This window comes from Apaloderma vittatum, unplaced genomic scaffold (assembly GCF_000703405.1).
Source record: "Apaloderma vittatum isolate BGI_N311 unplaced genomic scaffold, ASM70340v1 scaffold14598, whole genome shotgun sequence".
Taxonomy (NCBI): domain Eukaryota; kingdom Metazoa; phylum Chordata; class Aves; order Trogoniformes; family Trogonidae; genus Apaloderma; species Apaloderma vittatum.
Window position 1 is genome coordinate 28,043 of NW_009731363.1, and position 20,460 is coordinate 48,502.

Here is a 20,460-nt window from a genome sequence, read left to right on the forward strand (position 1 = left end):
TGTTAAGCAGTAGAGTGTTACAGGCAAAATACACTTTTCAGTGAAACTGAGATGGTTCAGGCAGGCTAAGCAACGTTCAGGATCACACCAAGAGATGAGGAGGCAGTAGATTTTTCAAATTCTCCAAGAAGCCTTTATCAACACAGTTCTCATGGGCTTGGTTGGAACTGAAATCTGACTAAATTACTAATGGCTCTCTTCAATGTAAAACTGTTGGTGTCTACACAGGCAATTAGTGTGCTGGAGGGATTATTCCTAGGCACTGTCTCAGAGTCTCAAAGTATGCACATGAGCACACCAGTGTGGTTTCTCAAATCATTCCTTGCCTGATGGAGCTGAGGGTGAAGCTGGTCACCAGTGTGCCACCATGTGTGCAGTGTTTGTCATGTAGACTAGCGTCCTCCAGCAGTGAGGGCTTTGTGTACACATTGTACATGTTCAGGGCCAGTAACTGGTTGAACTTCACCGCTGAGCGAAGAGTTGCTGTTGATGTAGTCTGACAATAACAACGAACTGCAACATATCAAACTCTGTTCCTTTTGTCTCATAAGTTGGTGATGTAGTCATACCCAGTAGGACTTTTGCTAGGCAGCAGCTGGAATCACTTTACTCAGCAGCAGAGTGTTCTTTCTGTCTCTGCTGAACTTCTGACAGATGAAGTCCTGGCTTATCTTCAGCAGAGGAATGTGGTTGTTGGATTTCCAAACACAAATACCATGGGACTCTGTTACAGAGTACAGCACGCTTCTGTTCCAGAGCTGTGTGCTATGAACTTCAAACACATCAAAAGCAAAACTGGATGTAGAAGGATCTTGCCAAACAAATCTGTAACCATGCAGATCAGTCAGTTCTATTCTATGAGGAGAAAACGTTTGCCAGTGCAAAGGCTGATGTAGCTGTGAGGCTGTGCTGATAAGCACAAGGTTGCTCTGCTCCCAGGTTCTTGGAAGTCAGTTACTTGATTAGACTGGATTTTGCCCAGTTTTAGTACACGTATGCCAAAGAAAAATAATTTTAATTTTGCATTATTTTAAAAAAATAATCAATATCAGTCACAGTAAAACTAACTTCTATTTTAAAAAGCAGTTACTGACTACAAAATTGCACCTGATTTCCCATTTTAAAGATTCAAATAGAGCTTGGAAAATAACATGGAAGGGCTAAAATAGGAAACATTCATAAATATGTCATGCTTTCCATGCTGAATGATCTCCAAATCAGAGAAGTAGACTAAATTTTGGAGCAAGTTATTTTAAATTTATCTAAAATAGAATGAAAAATTGAAGCTAAATACAGAGAAAGTAAGGTGCTAAAGGAGTCGCCCATCATCATAAAACTAAGCATATGCACATATGTTTACCAAGTCAGTGATCTCTTAGTTTTCAGAAAAAAAGAAAAAAAAGAGCTTGTAGCTCATATCTGGAGAGAAGATTGATAAGATGAATCCCAGTAAGCCACACAATAAATAGTCTGATTATACTGAGCTATCAAATGTTTTATTTTAAAGTCCATATCATGACTTTCTGAGACCTAGATCAAGAATCGAGCTTCTAGTGTTACACCAATACTATTATAGCCAATTTCACTTTGATATTCCCATGTTGACTGAATTTCAGTTGCAAAGCATACAAAGAAATACATATTTCAAAACAGCTATTTTGTTTTAGTTCTTCATGTGTCACTGAAACACTTTTATTAGTTTCAGCTTTTAGTAAATTACTAATTAGGAGCTTCCATTTGAAATTAATGTGTCCTGTTATAATGTAGAATATGTGAAATAATAAATAGGATTTGAATAGCATTTGTAGGAATTTGCTACTATAACTAAGGACAAAAAAGAAAGCATCTATCAATACTTACCAAACTACAGGGGAAAGTGCATACCACAGGGAAAATGAATGTATCACAGCTATACCTCCTTATTTTCCATCACATTTAAAAGGCAGCTACTAGAAAACAGCTCTAAGCAACGATCTTTAAGACAGTGAACTCCCATTAAAGAGATCAATGCAGACTAAGCACTTGCAGAAGAAGTATCTAGGAATGAGACAAACTCTACCTTCTGAAGGACTATAGGTAAAATGGGAAACATAAATTTTTAAATGGCCAAGATTTCACTGCTGTGTCAAAGTGGTTGATAAGTGAATATTTTTATATGAGGTTATGCTTCTATCATAAGTTACATAATGTAGGCACTGGTGGGTTCTAATGGTTAAAATTTACCATCTGCATTTTTCTGTTTTTCAAATAACTTCTCTACGTGCACATATGCATAAGAGATACATAAAATTATAAGGACACCCTACTGAAAAAAAAAAAAGTCAGACAGCCTTTTAAGAACACAGAGAAACAAGACTCTACTAGGAATATAGGAATATACCTGCATGATGTTGTTAATTCAAATGTTTTCATACTCTTCGCCTCAAGATGCGCCACGTACATTTAATTTTTCTTTAAGTAAACAGACTTAGGATTTTAATGTGCCATGTAATAGGCACTTCTCCAGTAATTTCTTCTCTTTGGAACTGTAACTATGCACTTCACTTCTTAGGGATTAATGAAACACAGTGATGTATGACATGAATGGCTTATACAGACTGCAGGAAGAGAAGCCAATCACCTTTACCTGAAGTGGGAGACTTGCAACGCTCTAGCTCCAGGGAAACTGGACTGTCACTGAGTTCTGTCAGGCCTGAAAAAATGGAGTTGAAAAGTTAAGTTACAATCTACCAGGGCATGCTTCAGCTTTCTTGGTTGATGATATTCTGCACTTTAAAGTCAATTTGGAGAAAGGAAGGGTGTGAAATGCGAGGGAGATATCTCTTTCAGATAACTGCAGTTATCAGGCTGTCACTGCAGAAATTTAGGTCTGGTTTAAAAAAAAAATAAAAATCACACCTCTTGCTAACTCAGATTTGTTTTTTAAGTGCCTCAGGGTAGATGAAGAGTGACTGTACCTATATAGTTTAAAATTTAAATGCCTGTGATATGAATCAAACTTATTCATCCCTGTCAAACTGATGTGGAAACAACTGTATGCTTTCAACTGCTGCAGAACGAAGGGAGAAAACCTTAAATCTAGAGAAGAGGAAAAAAAAAAGCAAAAACAGACAGTGCTGGTGAAAGCAGGAAGTGAATACAAAAATATCACTATTACTATGCAATATTAGGAACTTTTATATCCATTCACACAAGATAGCTCATTTTAAAGGACGCAGAGGCAACAATAATGCTGTCTGAATATAACTCAGAATTTTTGGCCAAGATATATTGTTTATAAATATTTGTGACAAATTCATTTGGAGCAGTCTACCATGGAAGACAGCAACAAGTAATCTCAATTTATCCTGCTCAAGCTTGGGATTGTTTCCGTGATCAAGCTAAGATCCACCTTTGGCATAGGTTGAAGTAAAAGTTTAAACATGCCTTTTGGCATGCTAGGGAGAAGAATATGGGCTCTTGCTGTCCTTTCCTGTGGGCTAACTCCTGAACTGGGCATGGCCGTACCTATTCAAACGTACCCATCACACATATCCCTTGGTGCCCTGTGGCTTGTACCAGTGGTTCCCTCTTGATATGTGGCACTCTGACTTTCCATGCCACGGGCTACTTGGGTGGGGCAGACAGCCCAGCACCAGACACCCATCTGCTAGCAATGCAAACGCACAGCGCTCAGGTCATGGAGCCTAGTGGCACTATGCCTCCTGCAATGGGACATGTTTTAATTTTTATGGCCTCTGGATCCTCAGGCTCAAAGATCCTCATCTCTAAAATTCATATATACTCTTGTTTTAAAAAAATTCTGCTACCATTTGGTCAACAGTGCTGTTCTCTTTGTATTAAAAACAGTGGGATCTTAATGTAGGTACTGATATATTTTTTTATTACAACATAATTTCAAACTGCTTTGAAAAATGGGGAGAACCTAAAGCCCCAACAATCAGAATAAAAAGTTCCAACCACTAACAAAACTGTGCAAGTGCTAACACAATTTTGAGAGCCCTTTGGAAAAACAGCAGTATTGATTTAGCCTGTTAAGTCAGTACTAATGACAAATTTACTCCTGACTTTAAACAACAAAAAAGCACAGTCTAGATACTAACGTTGAAAAACAAAGATTTTTTATTTTGAAAAATATACTTGAATCTTTTTTTGATTCACCTTAGAATCTGTGAGAGAACTATAAGTTCCAATTAATTGTGAGTTCAGTCACTTCAGACGTTATGATAGAATTCAAGAACTGCAGCTGTTTAAGGAGGCTGTCTATGTATAGCTTTCTTAGAGCAAATCTTCCTTCTGCCTGACTCTGGGGTTTCTGTATGTACCTAGAGATTTGGGACATAATTGATTTTTGCTGCAGAACTGTCTGCAAGGTACAGTGGGAGTGAGTTTGGCACATTTGCATAGCATCAGAAGCCCTGGATAAATAAAATGAAATATTAAACTGTTTATTTTGCAAATGCAGTACTGGAGATATTAAATTTTTAACACTACGGTTATGATGTTGTGATTAATGAAATTCTTCTAAATCTTGCATAATTGCTATTGAGGATAGTTACAATGTCAGTTGTCAGGTCAGATTTTGCTTATTTATAAGTTTCTCTTTTTGTTTTTTTTTGTGAGTTCACATAAAAGGAAAATCTACAGCTCAATGTAAGTTATGGTGCCACAGGCTTAAGTAGGAAATGCACCAAATCATACCACTCTTCAGAAAACCCAAGAGCAACTATCATGAGAATACCACGAGCTCTTTATGTTTGGCAGTGGTTTTACAGTTTACAACAGTAAAGATACATTTCATGTTATGGTATTTAAAAATGGCGAACATGTAAACTTCTCTACAAATCCAGACTTATCGTCAAGCCACTATCATGTCTAACAATGACCAAACGTCTTAAGGAAAAAGAGAAGTGCAGTAAGTTCCCGTATTAAGCGTAAGTAATACTACCTGTCCTGCACAAGGACTTTGTCTTAACCTCAGACACTCAGGTTTGCTTAAGCACTGACCCTTGCAGATTTTCTCCTGCCATAAATCCTTCTTGCTTAAAAGGATTACAATAATTTCTCCTCATTTTCCATCAATGCATCTAATGTGTCTTTTAATCTTACTAAATCCTAAATTCTAAAGATGTTTGATGGCAATGAATTGCACAGTCTTCATTCACTGAAAGGAATAAACACACGTTTGTCAATTTTTATGTGTTACCTTTGATTCCATAAAATGTTGTCTTTGGTTTCCCTTTAGATGAGAAAGGCAGCTCTCAAGCTTTTCTTTGTCCCACTGCTTATTTTCTACTATAATTTCCTTTCTGAGGAAACCAAGCTAAGTCTTTTCAATAATTTATCATGTCTAAGTATTTCCATGCAACTCAGCTTCCCTTGCGTATTTGAGAGACAACAACAGCTACTGAAGTTAAATTACAAAAATATTTTTGCTTTTTTTTTTTAAGTTCTGTAGACTCAATCTGTGTCCCAAGATATTTTAACTATTTTTAGCCAAAAAACCCACGCCAGCAGATTTTAAGTCCAGATAGAGTAAGAAAAAACTTGCAGTAGAACTAACGGCAAGTAACTGAGATTGGCAATGTAAACAACCACCTGTGAGAATAAGGACCCATTGACGTTTTAAAGAAACTGGTTTTGGTTTGAACAAATTATAAGCATGTGAAAATAGCACAAGATGTAAATATATTGCATAAGGCATTAAAGCACTTTTAAAGACATGTCCTATGGATACATTTCAAAGGTTACTGTGATTCCCATTTCCTCTTTATTAAAAGATCTAAGAATGTATTGTCTAGTACAGTGTAGCAACTTCTACAAACTCATAATTAATTTTAAATTATTTTTGACAATTTAAATTTGTATTTCTATGATTAAATGATTCATATTGATCATTTACTTAAAAGCACCCAAAGCCATCACATCTTGAATAAATAAACAAATTATAAAAAAATTATCATAAATATTCACAAGCCAATAAGTAACCCCAGTGTCTTCTTAATACATCATCTTCATACTGAATAACCATACTGTGTTTTCTTTATGTTTAGATATAATTAATTCTTTGGAAATGACAGTTTAGAATACAGCTGTCTACTTAAAACTCAACCTATATTATCATCTACTGTGTTGTCAGGTGTGATTTAAAGTGCCAATTACTGATATGTGATGACTCATAACACAGAGTTTTCTGTGCCCTCCTGTCAGGTCAAGATTACTTTTGCTCATATCCTTGTAAGGCACTAGCCTGAAGGAGGAATGAGGAGTGCTCACTGAAAAGTCTTCATTCTGAAAATTATTTTCAAATGGTTCAACATCCTTTGAATTTGTCGACTTTTTGGATGCTTCATAAAGTATTTATTTTCTTGTTTTACTAACAGATGGTATGAATTTCTAGCAGGAGATGCAAATTGCCTTTCCAAGTTGGTATTTCTATATTCGGTTGCAAAGCCTCTCTCTAGATGCAGTAAATGTACGTATTTCAATATCTGAATATATGTTACCTACTGCTAGGTAATAACATGTACAACTTAATTTCAATAAGGAATAAAAAAAACCCCAAAACTGAACAACAACATGTTCTGCACTAATGCAGAGAAAGTTTATTTTATTTGTCTTGGCATGTATTCTTGCTATGAAGGAAGGTGGCTGCCAGCAGATGTTACAGCAACCATTTGCTATTGTCATCAACACCAGAAAGCTAACTCCAGCTCTGCACTTACCCTCGTCTTAACCTCTTACCTTCCTCAAATTGCCTCCCCTGATAGGACAATTATGTTTCAGTTTCTCTCATTATTTTTGCCTACAACTGATTACATTTCTCCTTTTAATGTCTTCCCTTTTGTTTCTACCCACTTTCACCTCCCAAACCAGAGAATGTGCTGTCATAATGCTCTCAGCTCACTCTAGATGCTTTTGCATCTAGTTTATGCATTACTCTTATCAAGCTCTTTATAGATTTATTGGCAAAAACTCAAAACAATTATTCCACCACTGTGCTTTGCATATTGGATACCCTTGACATTGTTAATTATGTTTTTCTTTGGAAAAATCTCTCTTTTTCAACACATTGCTTCTTTTCCCTGTTTGATGGTTGTGTTTTTTTTCCACTCTTCAGTTGCAGGGCACCCCAGAATAAAACATCAACACTTCCCGGTATTTGAGAAGATTCGTGCCTATAAACAGGGCAACAAATATCTTTTTTACCCTAATGATTCATAAATACTCATCTCTAACTTGGTTTCCTTCCATCCAAGCTAGCATAGTAATCTTGTCTTTCTCACATTTACGCACAAGTGTCCAGATGTGAACTTAACATTGCCAAGACAAACTCTATTTTTCTGAACAGAAGTCTTCTTATTGCTACTTCAACACAGCTAAGGGGACCACTGTCTTCCCTGGTATTCTAGAGCATAATATTGGTTTCATTCTTGGAACATCTCACTTTAACACTCAGATTCTGGTTGGATACGTAACAAGACTGTTTCTTCCTGCAAATTGCCTCCAAAATGACTGACAAAAATCTAAGTATCTTACTCATTGATAATCTCTTCTTTGGCTTCAATGCCTGCAAGCCTTATTCTCTCAAACTGATCCTCATGAAATTATCTTCCTGGTTCATTACTTAATTGCATCAGCTCCTGAAACATCTTCCCATTAACTTCCAGTTAACCCTCAAAACTTTATGCCTAATGCTTATGTTATCACATGACTGCTCCTGCATTTGCCTTAATAGTATCAGCTTCAACTGCACTATTTCAAAAAAAGAAAATTATTTTTCTCTTCCCATCATCATCCCTTACGAGAAGAGATAAACCTGTAAGAAAAATCCTAAATCCATTCTCAATGCCCCTCTCAAAACTCCTGTCTCAGACAGGACATATAACAAAGCATAACTTGAGAATGACTTAGCAAGATATTTTACAGTCTATGACACATTCTTTCTCTGTTCTTTATCTTGCAGCCTGGTGCATCTTTCAGATCATACAGTACATACTCCGCTGTCAGTATCAAATGGCAAAATCAACAACCAAATAAATTTTGAGAAAAGAAATGAAGCTGTTAATGATCTTGCGCAAGAGTCTGATGCGTACTCTTCATTTATGACATATACAGAAAGATTTTGCATACTTTTCTGGTTGAAGATGGAAACAAGATAGTACACTTCCAGCTATGCAAAACTCTATGGTCTGTCCTTGTCATCTGAAATGAAAAAGTTATTAACTTTTTCATGGGAGACAAGCCTCAAAACTTTGACTGCTGTCTGTCCTTCAGGTACTCTGCAGACTTGAAATCAGCAAGGCCAGACTAATAAACTGTAAGATATCATACACCAAACCTTTTTTATGGTGTGCTGGATTTGTAACTGGACTAGTCTTTTAACTAAACAGGTCACCTTTTATGAAGTATTATGAAATAAAATCATGGAAATCAGTTTTTCAGTACTTTTTTCAGTCTAGAGAGACAGAATAGAATTTCTTGTGTGAGTGTACCAACATATAGCTAAACAAATCTGTATTTATGTGAGATGATAATACGATTGCCACCCCTTTATCTTGCCTATACTGAGTATTTAATGTAAAACTGCCTATCCAGTTGTTCTGCAAAAACTACTTTAAAAAGAAATGAATAAGAGGCATCCTGGAGACCTAATTACATATAAGCACTGCAGTTAATTAAAATACATACAGCTCATCTGTCGAACAGTAATTTTTTGCAAAATTAATTATAGCTTTGTTCATCACATTCTGCAGTGATGAATACTAATATTTAAATTGCGTATCACTATAATTCAAAATTGAAAGATATTAAAAACATTAATTTTCAGAGCTCTCTTTGAAGTGTGTATTTTTCACACCCACTTTACATTCCCCATTAAAGATCAGAGGAATGGGATGGTTCCCCAAAGCCAAATATTCAAGCACCAAACCAAGATTAAAATTTTAAATTTCACAGCACCCAATCCAATTGGTACCCTTTCAAGCCACGTTGCTCTTCTGAAAATAGGGAAAAATTAACTACAACCAGGTAGTGCCACTGCAAAACAAGAAATGCTTCATATAAGTAGATGTACACTGAAATGGATATAAAACCAAAGAAAGATACTGTCATTAGGAACATAAAATTGTTGAAAAATTATTTCTAAGGCCCAATTCACCCCACACAAGACGCTGAGGTTTTCTCATTGACTCTTTTGGAAGAAGAAAACAGATTTGAAATATCTGTATAATAAAGATAATTGACAAAATAAAGCATGGTCAACATCACAAAATGTAATAAGTTTGCATGCATGCGGAATGTGTTTGAAAAAAACACATTACAAGGCACAAACACATGGGTTTAAGTCAGGCATAGTCCAATTATGATAAAGCTATTTGCCTAACCTTTATAGAACTTACTCTGATAGGAAGTACGGATCCGTTTCGTTAAATCTGGATAAAAGTTAGACAGGCCACGCATGCAAAAGTTGTCTTTGGAACATGCCAGTACACCAGCATCAGCAGCAGGCAGAGGAAAGAGAGAAAAAACAGTCTAAAGTGAAAGGAAGTGATATCATAACCAGCATCTAGAACAGCCAAGGTGAAGAAATTTCAGCAGATGCTTACCTTCCAGTTGGGATATATAACAAGAAAAATAAAAACATAAAGGGTGTGGGATGGATGGCAAGAAAGCAGCTGAGGCTTTTTTTAGGTGCGTAGTTTCTACGAGCAATCTAGAAGCGTTGTGCTCCTTCTCAGCGGCCACTTATTCCCAGTGGCCTCCATTCTAGCAGCGCTGCGGAACTGGAATGCTGCCTTAAAGGACTGGCCAAGACTGTCACTGACACAGAGAAAGCCTGCACGGACTGTGCTTGATAACAGCTATTTCTGGACCAGCTACCCTCCACCTCTCACACAGGGCTCTGCAGCACGCTGCACGTGGCAAGCTCAATTTAATTTGGGAGCTGCTGTGAGCCTGGCTGAACCAGGCAGAGAAGCTGAAGGTAGCTTAGAGCTGCTTGTCTCTTCTCTTCTCAGCTGTGCCTAATTCACATCTTTAACACTTGGCACAGATGAGAACGAAGCTTGTCATGATTACACACCTAGACAGTGAGATAAGTGGTCTTTCAGGAACAGAAATAGGCCCGAACACTTGCATTTTATTCTCTAAATTTTATTTTCTCTTTGGAGTGCAAACACATTTCCAATTAAAAAAGGCTTCCATTTGACTCTATGGAGAAACAGGATTTGACGATTTAGTGCAGGGTCTGCTGAAGAAAATGCTGATGTCATAAACCCACTTCAAAATGCTGCTTTTGTAATTTTATGGTTAGATTTAAAACTTAACATTTTCAAATAGAATTTTAAATCTAATTCTAAAGCTTCACAGCTATATAAAGCACATTTCATAATTGTTTATGACTCCAGTATGTTACTATGGAATATGTAGAGACTTGAAACATAGATCATCTGATTTTATCCCATACAAGTAAAATTTTTTAGATAACCAAAAGTGTATGGTAAAATTTAGTTGCATTAATGGACTAATATTTCTGAAACAATCCATAATAATAGCTATGACTTACAAATGTGATTCCCTTGGCACCAAATTGGCTGATTATAGCTACTTTTGCTGTCTATATAACACGTCTCTCAGGTGTTACCCTTCTCCAAACACAACTGCCTATTCAAATGCCAAAGAATAGCACTTGGCAGAAGACACTACTCAATTTAAATTGAAATCTTACCTATCAGTATGAACTTAGTGAAACAAGAAAGAAAATAGCACACAGACCACACTTCAAGAAACTGCCAGGGAAGCAGTTTATTGCTCTGCTCATTATGATCTTTTACAGACTCAGCTAAGGGAATTACTTGCTGACCTCCATCCCAAAAGCATGAACTTCATAAAACATTTTATTTCTGAGAAAGTGTCAGTACCTAAAGCATGTCAGGTTTCTTTTGTCAAGTTATAGAAACTCCATCGGCTGGCAAATAGTCATGCATTTCAAAAGCACTATAAAAAGCCACAGGCAAAAAAACCAAAGAACATATCAGGCTCATAATCACAGTAACTTTCTTCCTACCTGCAGCAAACTGCCTGCTTTTGCGAGGTGAACGGGGCTGACGCTGGTAGGGGTCGCTTGATCCATAGAGGTCAAGGGTTCCCATGCTCAGGAGTACTGTCTTCTGCATAAAGTCCACAACAGCCAAACCATTGCAGTTTCCAAACGCCACTCTGAGAAAAGAAATGTTCCTCAAAGATATCAGTAATATGTGATTAAGTTGTGCGAACAACAATTATTATTTATTATTACGAATTCTGCACAAACACTTTCTTTGGTAACTACTAAAGCTTATATTTTATAATTCTTATGGATTTGTAATCTTGACCATATAAAACTGTCTCTTGAAACAGTAACTGACTTTCTGGAAAGCAGACTTCCCACTTTAATTGCCTTTCTGTAGCAAAAACATTACAATAATGTTTAAATGTTGCCTTAATGAACAATATAATTCTAGTAATGTAATTCTAGTTATGTAAATTAAGCCTACAAATCTGGATGTAGATCTTAAAATTGCTTATACATGTATATAAAACACAAATATAATCTAAAATATGAATTTAAATACATGTATAAATAAAATATAAATCATAAATATATATTAAGCTGCATTTTGAAGATACCCAAATCTGAAAAATTTATACATTTCTTTCCAACTCAGTCAGCATGGCTACAGTATAGATTCCTGTTAAAACAGTTGAGGAGGTTGAGGGGGGGGAAGAAGAAGACAATGCATCTATCTAAGGAAAAGCAAGAAAAAGGGAAAAGGAATAAAACAAAAAAGACACTAAACATTACTATATGTAAGATGTAGGAGAAAATCTGAAGTTAGCTACAGCATATGGAAACCCATGTATCTCAGAAGATAATATCCTTGCTTCACATTCTCACAGCCTCTCACTAAAGCTTTAATCATGTTTAAGATTTAATATTAAAATAGTCAAGCAAAATTGATTCTTTTTTTCTAGTTTAATAACTGACAAATAAATTCTCAGGGCATATGACTATTGAAAAGATCCGTAGGCCAAATTCTTGACACTGCATTGTTGGACACTTAAGTTAAGCAGGAATATTATATACTGACAACTATTCTACAGAAGAGGAGTTATTCTAAAATTTCAACTTCCAGATAGAAAGGATTGCAGGTACAGCCCCAAGTAAACTCAAAATCCCAAACCATGCCCAATCAGATTAAGAATCATTTGTGATCAAGTTCTGTCATTTTACGTAAAAGTGATTAAAGTGGTCAGTTCAGAGCTCTGTAAAATATTTTTAGCACTCAGTTCACACTAGAAGTGGGCTGTGCACTCACCTCCACCTGACTCTTTTCAATATAGTTGGAAAACATCTTAAAGATTTATGAATTTGTGTGTGGAAAAACAATAAAGAAAGAGAAAAGCAATGACATGGAGGAAGGGGAAATAGGGTAGATAGAACATTTCCTGTGTTGTACCTTTTGTGTCTCTGCTTTCATTATAGAAAAGAGGGCTCCATATAGCAAATAGAAAAAGTAGAGCATGAAAATGAGGCAAGTTTTTATTATTTGCAAATTAAAGCACCATTTACAACAGTGGCTCAGATTCTACTGGTTGTTGCTACACCATGTTTTTTACTCTTCACTTGACACTGACTTTAGTGTAGCATCTATGGAAATATTGTGAACATACCCTTTTTTTCCCCCCATTGACTCTTCACTGATCTGTGGCTTAAGCAGCAACTACTATACACCAGCTTAAAGGGTGTATAAATACACTTTCATCTGGCAAGATTTTGTGCTTATCTGGAAGGATCATAAGATGCACTAAGGAATAAACTCCATGTTTTATGAATGCAGAGCAGTATCTGTTTCAGCAATTACTAGAGCCTGTTGTGCTTAATAGAAGAACAAAATATTTTTAAAGAGTTTCCCTGGGACAAAAAGGAACTCTGTCTGTCCTATTTGTGTTTTCAGTCTTCACATTTCTTGACACAAATAATCTGATAAACAACAGTAAAAACATATTCTGCTATTGTATTTTATTTTTAAGGCCTATGTTAACAGGCATTGTCAGAGAAAGGATATTGAAGTAAAAAAGATTGCCAGTATAAAGTATGACAGCACTTCCTGTGTTAGTAAGTCCCCATGTTCTAGGTGGAGAAGAAAAGCAAAGGAAAAAAAATCTGCAAGTGTCAATCTCATCTGTTAATATTTTAGGGAACAAAAAATATAGCCGTCTAGATTTTGAAAGTGATTAATCTGAGTTTTATTAATTTTGAAAAACATGAGTCACAAGAAGAGCTAGTGAGCGTTCACTCTGTGGTCATCAAATTTACGAAAAGGATCATCACTTCCAGGTCTGCATTTTTCTAAACTTGTCTGTGTTCACGTACAAGCATGGATATAATATTTCTTATATTGAAAAAAACTACTTTACCAAGAAAAATCATAAATGGCTCATTAATTTTATAACATTTCTGAGGAATGAGAAGAAAATTCAGACAGACATTACCATTAATCAGACTTAAGATAAATTATTAACACCCAAGACTTTATGAAATCAAATACAAAATAAGCATAATGAATTTCTCAATTCTGAGTGATGAATACGATTAGTTGCTAGGAGATGTTCTATTCTGTGGGCAACTTTCATAGAAATATCATAAAAACCTCATCAGACATTTTTTGATAATTAATATGTAGATTGGAAATTTTTACCACATGAGCTGGTCATAAATTTCCAGAGCCTGCTTTCAATCCAGCAGAAAATAGTTTAGAATATAAAATTTGAAATTTGTTATTGTATTTAACTTTGTAGATCTTCAGTTGTAATTGAAGCATTTTGTAAATTTTTCCTTCTTCCTTTCATAACACAAGTTTTTTGATGATTCACTTCACTAGAAATAAAACAGGTGTTAATTCCTCTAAACTGTAGCTTGATACTGTTAAAAGTAAACAAAGTATATTAAAAAAAATTTCACAGTGTCTGAACTATTTTGTCTTTGCTACGGATAAATGCCTTTTTTTATGTCTCGCTTTAGTCCTGTTTCATGGCTGCAGTAACATCATGGGCACTAAGTTCCTGTTATTTGTAATACACAGTTACAGAAATCAAGATAATTAAAAGAATACTGGAAGAATACTTTAGAATACACTTATTACCCTATGCCTTCCTCCTAGCTAAACTTTTTATTATAGGAAAAAAATTTAGGCAAATGATAACCCAAATAACCCTACAACTGGCAAAAATTACAAATCCTCAGACTGAAGTGGCACAGTCTTTCCTCATTGTGAGGCTACAAAACAGGAGAAAACTAAAGTATTAACCAAAATTGTGATGAAAGATAGGATTGTACTTTGTCATAGGCCCAAATTGAAAACAGAGAGACAAGAGAGAGGGAGAGAGAAGAAACTCTGCAAATGAAATCTAAAGAAATATGCCTTTCCTGGGTAGCTTTTGTAGGAAAGTTAAATTTAGGTTATTGGGCTGTTTTACTGATACAGGTATTTATTTCTGAAACACTCATGTACTTAGTATATGGTGTTTTAAAGGAGGCTGTCCTATAAACTACTATTGCTCCAAGCAATGGAAAAAATTCAAAGCATTTGGTTGAATCAGGCGGGTTTAGGAAACCCCTGGGAATACCAGGAGAACTGCAACCTGTCAGAGTAGTTTACAAGTGAGAGAATGGTGTGATTATTCCTCAAGTCGGATGCTGCCTTGAGGCCTGAGACCTGCATGGGAGCAAATTAGGCAAAACCCAACAATTTGCACAAGTGACAAATGGATTAGGCATAGTAAACCAAAAGAAACTTGTGGAGTTCATGAATAGGAAACTGTCTAGAAACTGAGGCCAAAGACTTGACAAAGGAGCCCTGAAATGACAATATTTTTTCCAGAAACGTGAAGGCTCTGCATAATATTTCCCAAGTCTGAAGAGAGTAAATTGACTTAGTGAAAATCAGTAAAGTCAGATCCCTAACACCCATTGTAGCCTGTAGTTTTTATTAGAGTAACACCTTCCACAGATAAAACCACTTTAACATATCTGGGCAACTCTCAGTGAAAGAAAATATTCTCGGTGACTCTCAGTGAAAGAAAATATTAAAAATTGGCAAATAAATTGAATCTGAGGAGACAAAGTACACACAGATATGTTCAGTTGCATTTCCATACAGAATTGGGCATCTGAATATTTCTTATTTAATTTTCAGTTTCAGATCTGCAAACAGAGATTAACACAGACATAAAAGTGCTGTTCTTAGAAGAAAAATTCCAACTAAGATATGATGTCATGAGAAATGACATTTAACAATCACATCACTTTTTTTCTATGAAATGTATTTAATAGATGCTTTCAAAATAGCTTTAAAAATTACAGATTTGAAAGGTAATTGATTTTTATTTGGTAGGATGGACAGAATAATGTGAAAAGATTCAGTTTTTTAAATGGGAATTGTAAAAGTATTGTGAAGAATGTCAGTTTAACATCTTGTATTTCAAATATTTGAGTCCAAATATTTTTTTCCCCAAGAATCTGGGCAATTCTTACTCTAAATGTCTGGGGGAAGCTTCAAAGTATAATTGGAAAATACATTACTTTGTGCAACAAACAATAAACCCATGCGACCTGAATTTTGAGTTACTTACAGTCCATAAGCAGAGTTTACAGCAAGACTGGTAATTTGCTGTGGTGGCTCACCGTCCACCCACACCAACTGAATAACAAGATCTGCTTGGTATCCAGGAGGCATTCGCACAGGTCGAGTCTTAACGCTAAGAAGAAGAGGTATAAAATAAGAACAAACAAACAGACTGTGCCATGAAAAACAACAGCGTCTCTTGAGAAAATACTAGTGGAGCACAATCCTTTAATAAGACCAGAGCAGTACTAGCACTTGAAGCATACTGTGCATATACCCCTACACTGAGACTAGGCATTCCCCTCAGAACAGGAATGTTTTGGAGGAATTCCAGGCTTTGACTTTCATTTCTGTTGTAGAAACAAATCTGAAAACTTTGGCATTCCCTACAAGAGCAACTCTGGAGAAGATGTAGGTGAGGGCCAGTAAAAATAATTTTTGCTTAATCATTTTGTTTGGATTTTCCTTTTTTGGAATATTTTCTTACAGTATATAACACACACTTAAAAATCATCATGAATAATCAACCTGTGTGGAAAACCTACAATATTTTCCTCTGAAACTTTGAAATGGGACATTTCTGTATTTTTGGAACTTTCTTGCTCTGAAGTAAAGCATGATAGATGCCTGGGCACCTGCATCTGATACAACATCTCTGATTACTGCCTTTTCAAAATACACTCACAGTCTTGAACTGTTTAACCATTTCAGTAACACAGATTCTGCTCTATTGCTTATATTTCTATTGCAGAGGGTTCACTAACCTTCCTTTATTTAATGATAAAGGCATTCCTCATCCGCCTTTCTAAATGGACTTTCTTAACAGCGACTTGGCACACTATTTATTTTGCCTGTCATGCTGCTCAGACCTTACATATCCATTTGTCTGAAGCAGTAATCAACCACTTGGCTCGGATCTTGCCATAGGAAAGACACGATGGCACAATTCAGCAAGCGGAATGCTCTTTCCTTGTCATCCTCTCTCCTGATTGTCCAGGACCATCTATGAGAACAGAGCTTCAGGCCACTGGTCTGGACTACCACTCCTCCCTTCCCCACTCAGGGTTGCTGCAGTTGCAAGAGCAAAAGGAAAGCACTCAACAGCCACAGTCTTGACCCAAACTGGAAAGGATTCTCGTCATGACAATGTGTATAATACTGTAGATGAGCAGTGATTCATCTGCCTGGTCAGAGGCAAGAAAATAACCTCTTCCATTTTCTTCCATAAGGAACATGGTTAGTGACAGACTGCAACAGATACAGCAACATACGACAACTCTAGCATGCCAAAAAAACGATGGGAGTCAAAAAGCAGCACTGGGAGCAGTGAAGTAAGACTTTCTGAAGTGCAGGTTGACCAAACCAGAGTAAGCATATTGTGTAGCAGGTTTGCAAAGGGCAGCTTATTGGAACTACTGCTTGGTTATGTCAAGCCTGAAGTGACAGAACAGCAGAAACAGGAGCTGCGAGTGATGCGGGAGCTGCTGCAGCTGGTCAAAGAGCTAAACAGTTTATTGCCAGATGTGTGATGCCTCTCACAATCATCCGCAACTTCCCTAGGTCCTGCAGCCTCCTCAAACTCCATAGCCCTATCAGAGTACACCTATTATGCCTGGGGATATGGGATCACGTATCTGGGTATTGCGTATCTGGATATCAGAGCAGAATACATGCAGCATTTTAGGATGAGGTATGAGACCTTCACTTGGATCTCAAGACATAATAATCTCCTCTCCCCTTCATGACCCTGACCTGCTCTAATCTTTCCCCCTCTCTGACTTGTGGAGTATACAAATTGTGTGGGAAGGTTTTGGCATTGGGATGGGGGCCTGCAAGGGTGGCCTCTGTAAGGGAAGGTGGTCCCTTGTGGGACACAGCCTCATTCTAGCTGGTTCCAGCTGTCTCAGCCACACACCTATGGCAGGACACAGCTGAGCTCCTCAGCCAAACTGGTGGCACCTCTGGGAAAGAAAACTTAAGAAAGGGCAGAAAATGCTGCCCAGAAGCAAATGAGTTAAAAAATGTGAGAAACAGCCCTGCAAGTACCAAGATGAGACAAGAAACAGGAGAGGAGGTCCTCCAGGTGCGGGAGCAGAGGTTCCCCTGCAGCCTGTGGAGAGGGCCAGAGGACCACGGTGGAGCAGATAGCCACACTGCAGCCCACGGAGGACCCCACGGTGGAAAAAGTGGATATTTTCTGAAGAAACTGTAGAGAGCCCATGCTGGAGCAGCTTTACCCTGAAGGACTGTACCCTGTGGGAGGGATCGCACACCAGAGCAGGAAAAAGTGTGAACAGGAAGGAGCATCAGAGAGGAACTGTCATGGACTGATCACAACCTCCATTCCCTGTCACCCCTGTGCTGCTCAGCGTGGAGGAGGTATAGCAGTTGGGAATGAAGGGGTAAGTTGGAAAAAAGTGAAGGTGTTTTAATTTTTGGTTTTTTGCTTCTCACCATCCTACTCCATTTTAATTGGTAATAAATTAAATTGCTTTTCCCCAAGTTGACCTTTTTTGCCTCTGTCAGTAATTGGTAAGTGATCTCCCTATCTTTACCTCAATCTACAAGGCTTTTTCATCTTATTTTTTTCCTTTGTCCTGTTGAGGAGAGAGAGTGACAGTGTGGCTGAGGGGGAACCTGGCATCTAGCCAAAGTCAACCCACAACAGCTGGCAATAGGTTTGTATTGTTGTTTTCTATTAACAGCAAACCTCTGTTCAGTTCTGCACTTTGTTACCTGTTCTGCTGGCATTAAAGTTTTGCCCTTTCCTTTATTCATACGATACATATCCAAGAGCATTTCTGAAGTGACACTATCCATAAGGTCAATGAAGTCCAGGATTACCCAGGAGTATTCACAGTCAGAACAAAGGGATGAACATCTGTGAACTCAAGCCGCTAAGGGAGAGGGGTCTTTGGAGACTGGGAAAATGGAAACTACAAATGAGTTGTATACAATGAACACGTATTGTTTCCAAAGAAACTTCACAGGAAGCAGAAGCTGAGTATTTTATACAAACAGTCCTACAGAGTATCTTTGTGATTGGGACCTTCCACTTCTTACATCTGTGAATAAGCCTTTAAGAGGCATACTAGTGGTGGTGTTTCCATCTCACACCCCATTTTCAGTTTTTAGCTCCTGCCCTTAAAAATGTTACATAAAACAGGTAGATGAGATCCAAGAAGCAAGTCTAATGCCCTTTCAGCTGAGCAGACATACTTTGCATCCATGTTTTCAAATGGATAACCAATGATGTGGGGGAACACAAGAGTCAAGCACGCTGCTACGGTGAGTTCTAACAGATATCTGTCACGGCAATGAGTTTATCCTTTTTTTCTTCCAAACAAACTTCAGAATTAATTCTGAACCTCTAAAACATGGTTTTATGATGCTATTACTTTTCCAATGTGTTTTTAACAAAATGCTGAAGAAATGCCTTCCAAGTGTTCTTTCAGACTGTTGGTACCTGAGCAAAAAACCAAACACCTTTAATTCTCTCTTTTTCACTGCAAATTTGAGTATCTTTTTTGGTAAGATGGATAGTTGTTTTTGGGTTGTTGTTTTTTTTTTTTCTACAGGGATTTTCTCTAAGCATAGAATAATTTGTAGAAGACCATAAGACCAGAGCAAAATAGTTTCAGATTTCATGATTCAGTTTGTCATTCCCCTGTTTCTGTGACACTCTCCTCTTCGAGGATGTTTGAGCTAATTCCCTGGTTTCACTAACCATCTTGCTTGAACAGTAATATCGATATTTAGTTCTGCTTCACCTTGTTTTGGACTGCTTTTTTTTTGAAGTGTGTATACTAGCCTAAACAGACTGCAGGAGTGTGTGCAGTAGGGATGTAGGTATTTCAGTGATTTCCTTGACATGCTCCTGTTATGCTACACTGAATTGCAAAGTTTTGGTTTTTAGTTTTCTTCATGAGATAATCACAGTTCTTTATCATCTTGGAGCTATTTGGAACTACTGTGAAAACCCTTGAATGACCTAATTTTGAGCTGATGCTAAAAGTCTGGGAACAATGACATTTTGGGCACAGCTCTTTGATTACAGTGTTTACATCAAAAATATCTATCTGCATAATCACAACTACATCAGTTTCTTATAGCTGCATATTTCATTATAAATCTTCTGAAATAAGCAAGAACAATATGTATTCCACACTGCTGCTTGCCTCCCTTGGTAACATTTACTTTTGATTTCAGAGAAATGCCAAGTTTTCATTACTTCAGTCCCTTCAGTTGCTTTCTTTCCAGTACCTACTTGCGGACATAAACACGTTCAGTCATTCTGGCTTCTGCCTAGCAAAAGTTATGTAGTGTGGAGTGCCACCCATTTGCTGTAACGAGGTTGAGAAGTAGATACGAAAATAAAGGCAATGGAGCCAATATTAAGAGCTAGTCTGTATATAAAATTTTATGTGGATTATCAATACAGTTCAAATTGTGCACTCGCTCTCCATGTTCAGGTGGCTGCAGCTTTATGTTATTATCACTGTACCTTGGATTCTGTACTGCTGCTCACCTGAGTGACTTGCACATAAAGCCAACAGCACCATCCAGTTCTTTACTGGGTTTTCTGTGTTTCCAGCACTACTTTCATTTTATCATCATAATTCTGATAAATTCAGAAGTTTTCTGACAGACAAGGAATGTGGACCTGGTTAAGTGTTGGGGGAAAAGCGTGGATATTTCCATGCCTTTCCCTGTTGAAAAGGATGAGAGTGCACACAGTACACTTTTACACAAATGGAAGAGGGAGTATGCCAGCAGTTCTAGTCGTATAATT

At 37.1% G+C, this 20,460-nt stretch overlaps 1 protein-coding gene across 1 annotated transcript in view; it reads right to left on the reverse strand.

Annotated features, from left to right (window-relative positions):
- STXBP5L (syntaxin binding protein 5-like) overlaps window positions 1–20,460 on the reverse strand; it is a gene marked incomplete at both ends in the record, with an annotated part of 100,797 nt that overhangs the window by 19,704 nt on the left and 60,633 nt on the right. The window contains 4 exons of the mRNA XM_009875158.1: window positions 2,627–2,692; window positions 9,402–9,473; window positions 11,069–11,220; window positions 15,676–15,801. Of these exons, the coding sequence (XP_009873460.1) occupies window positions 2,627–2,692; window positions 9,402–9,473; window positions 11,069–11,220; window positions 15,676–15,801 (416 nt within the window). The remainder of the gene's footprint in view (window positions 1–2,626; window positions 2,693–9,401; window positions 9,474–11,068; window positions 11,221–15,675; window positions 15,802–20,460) is intronic.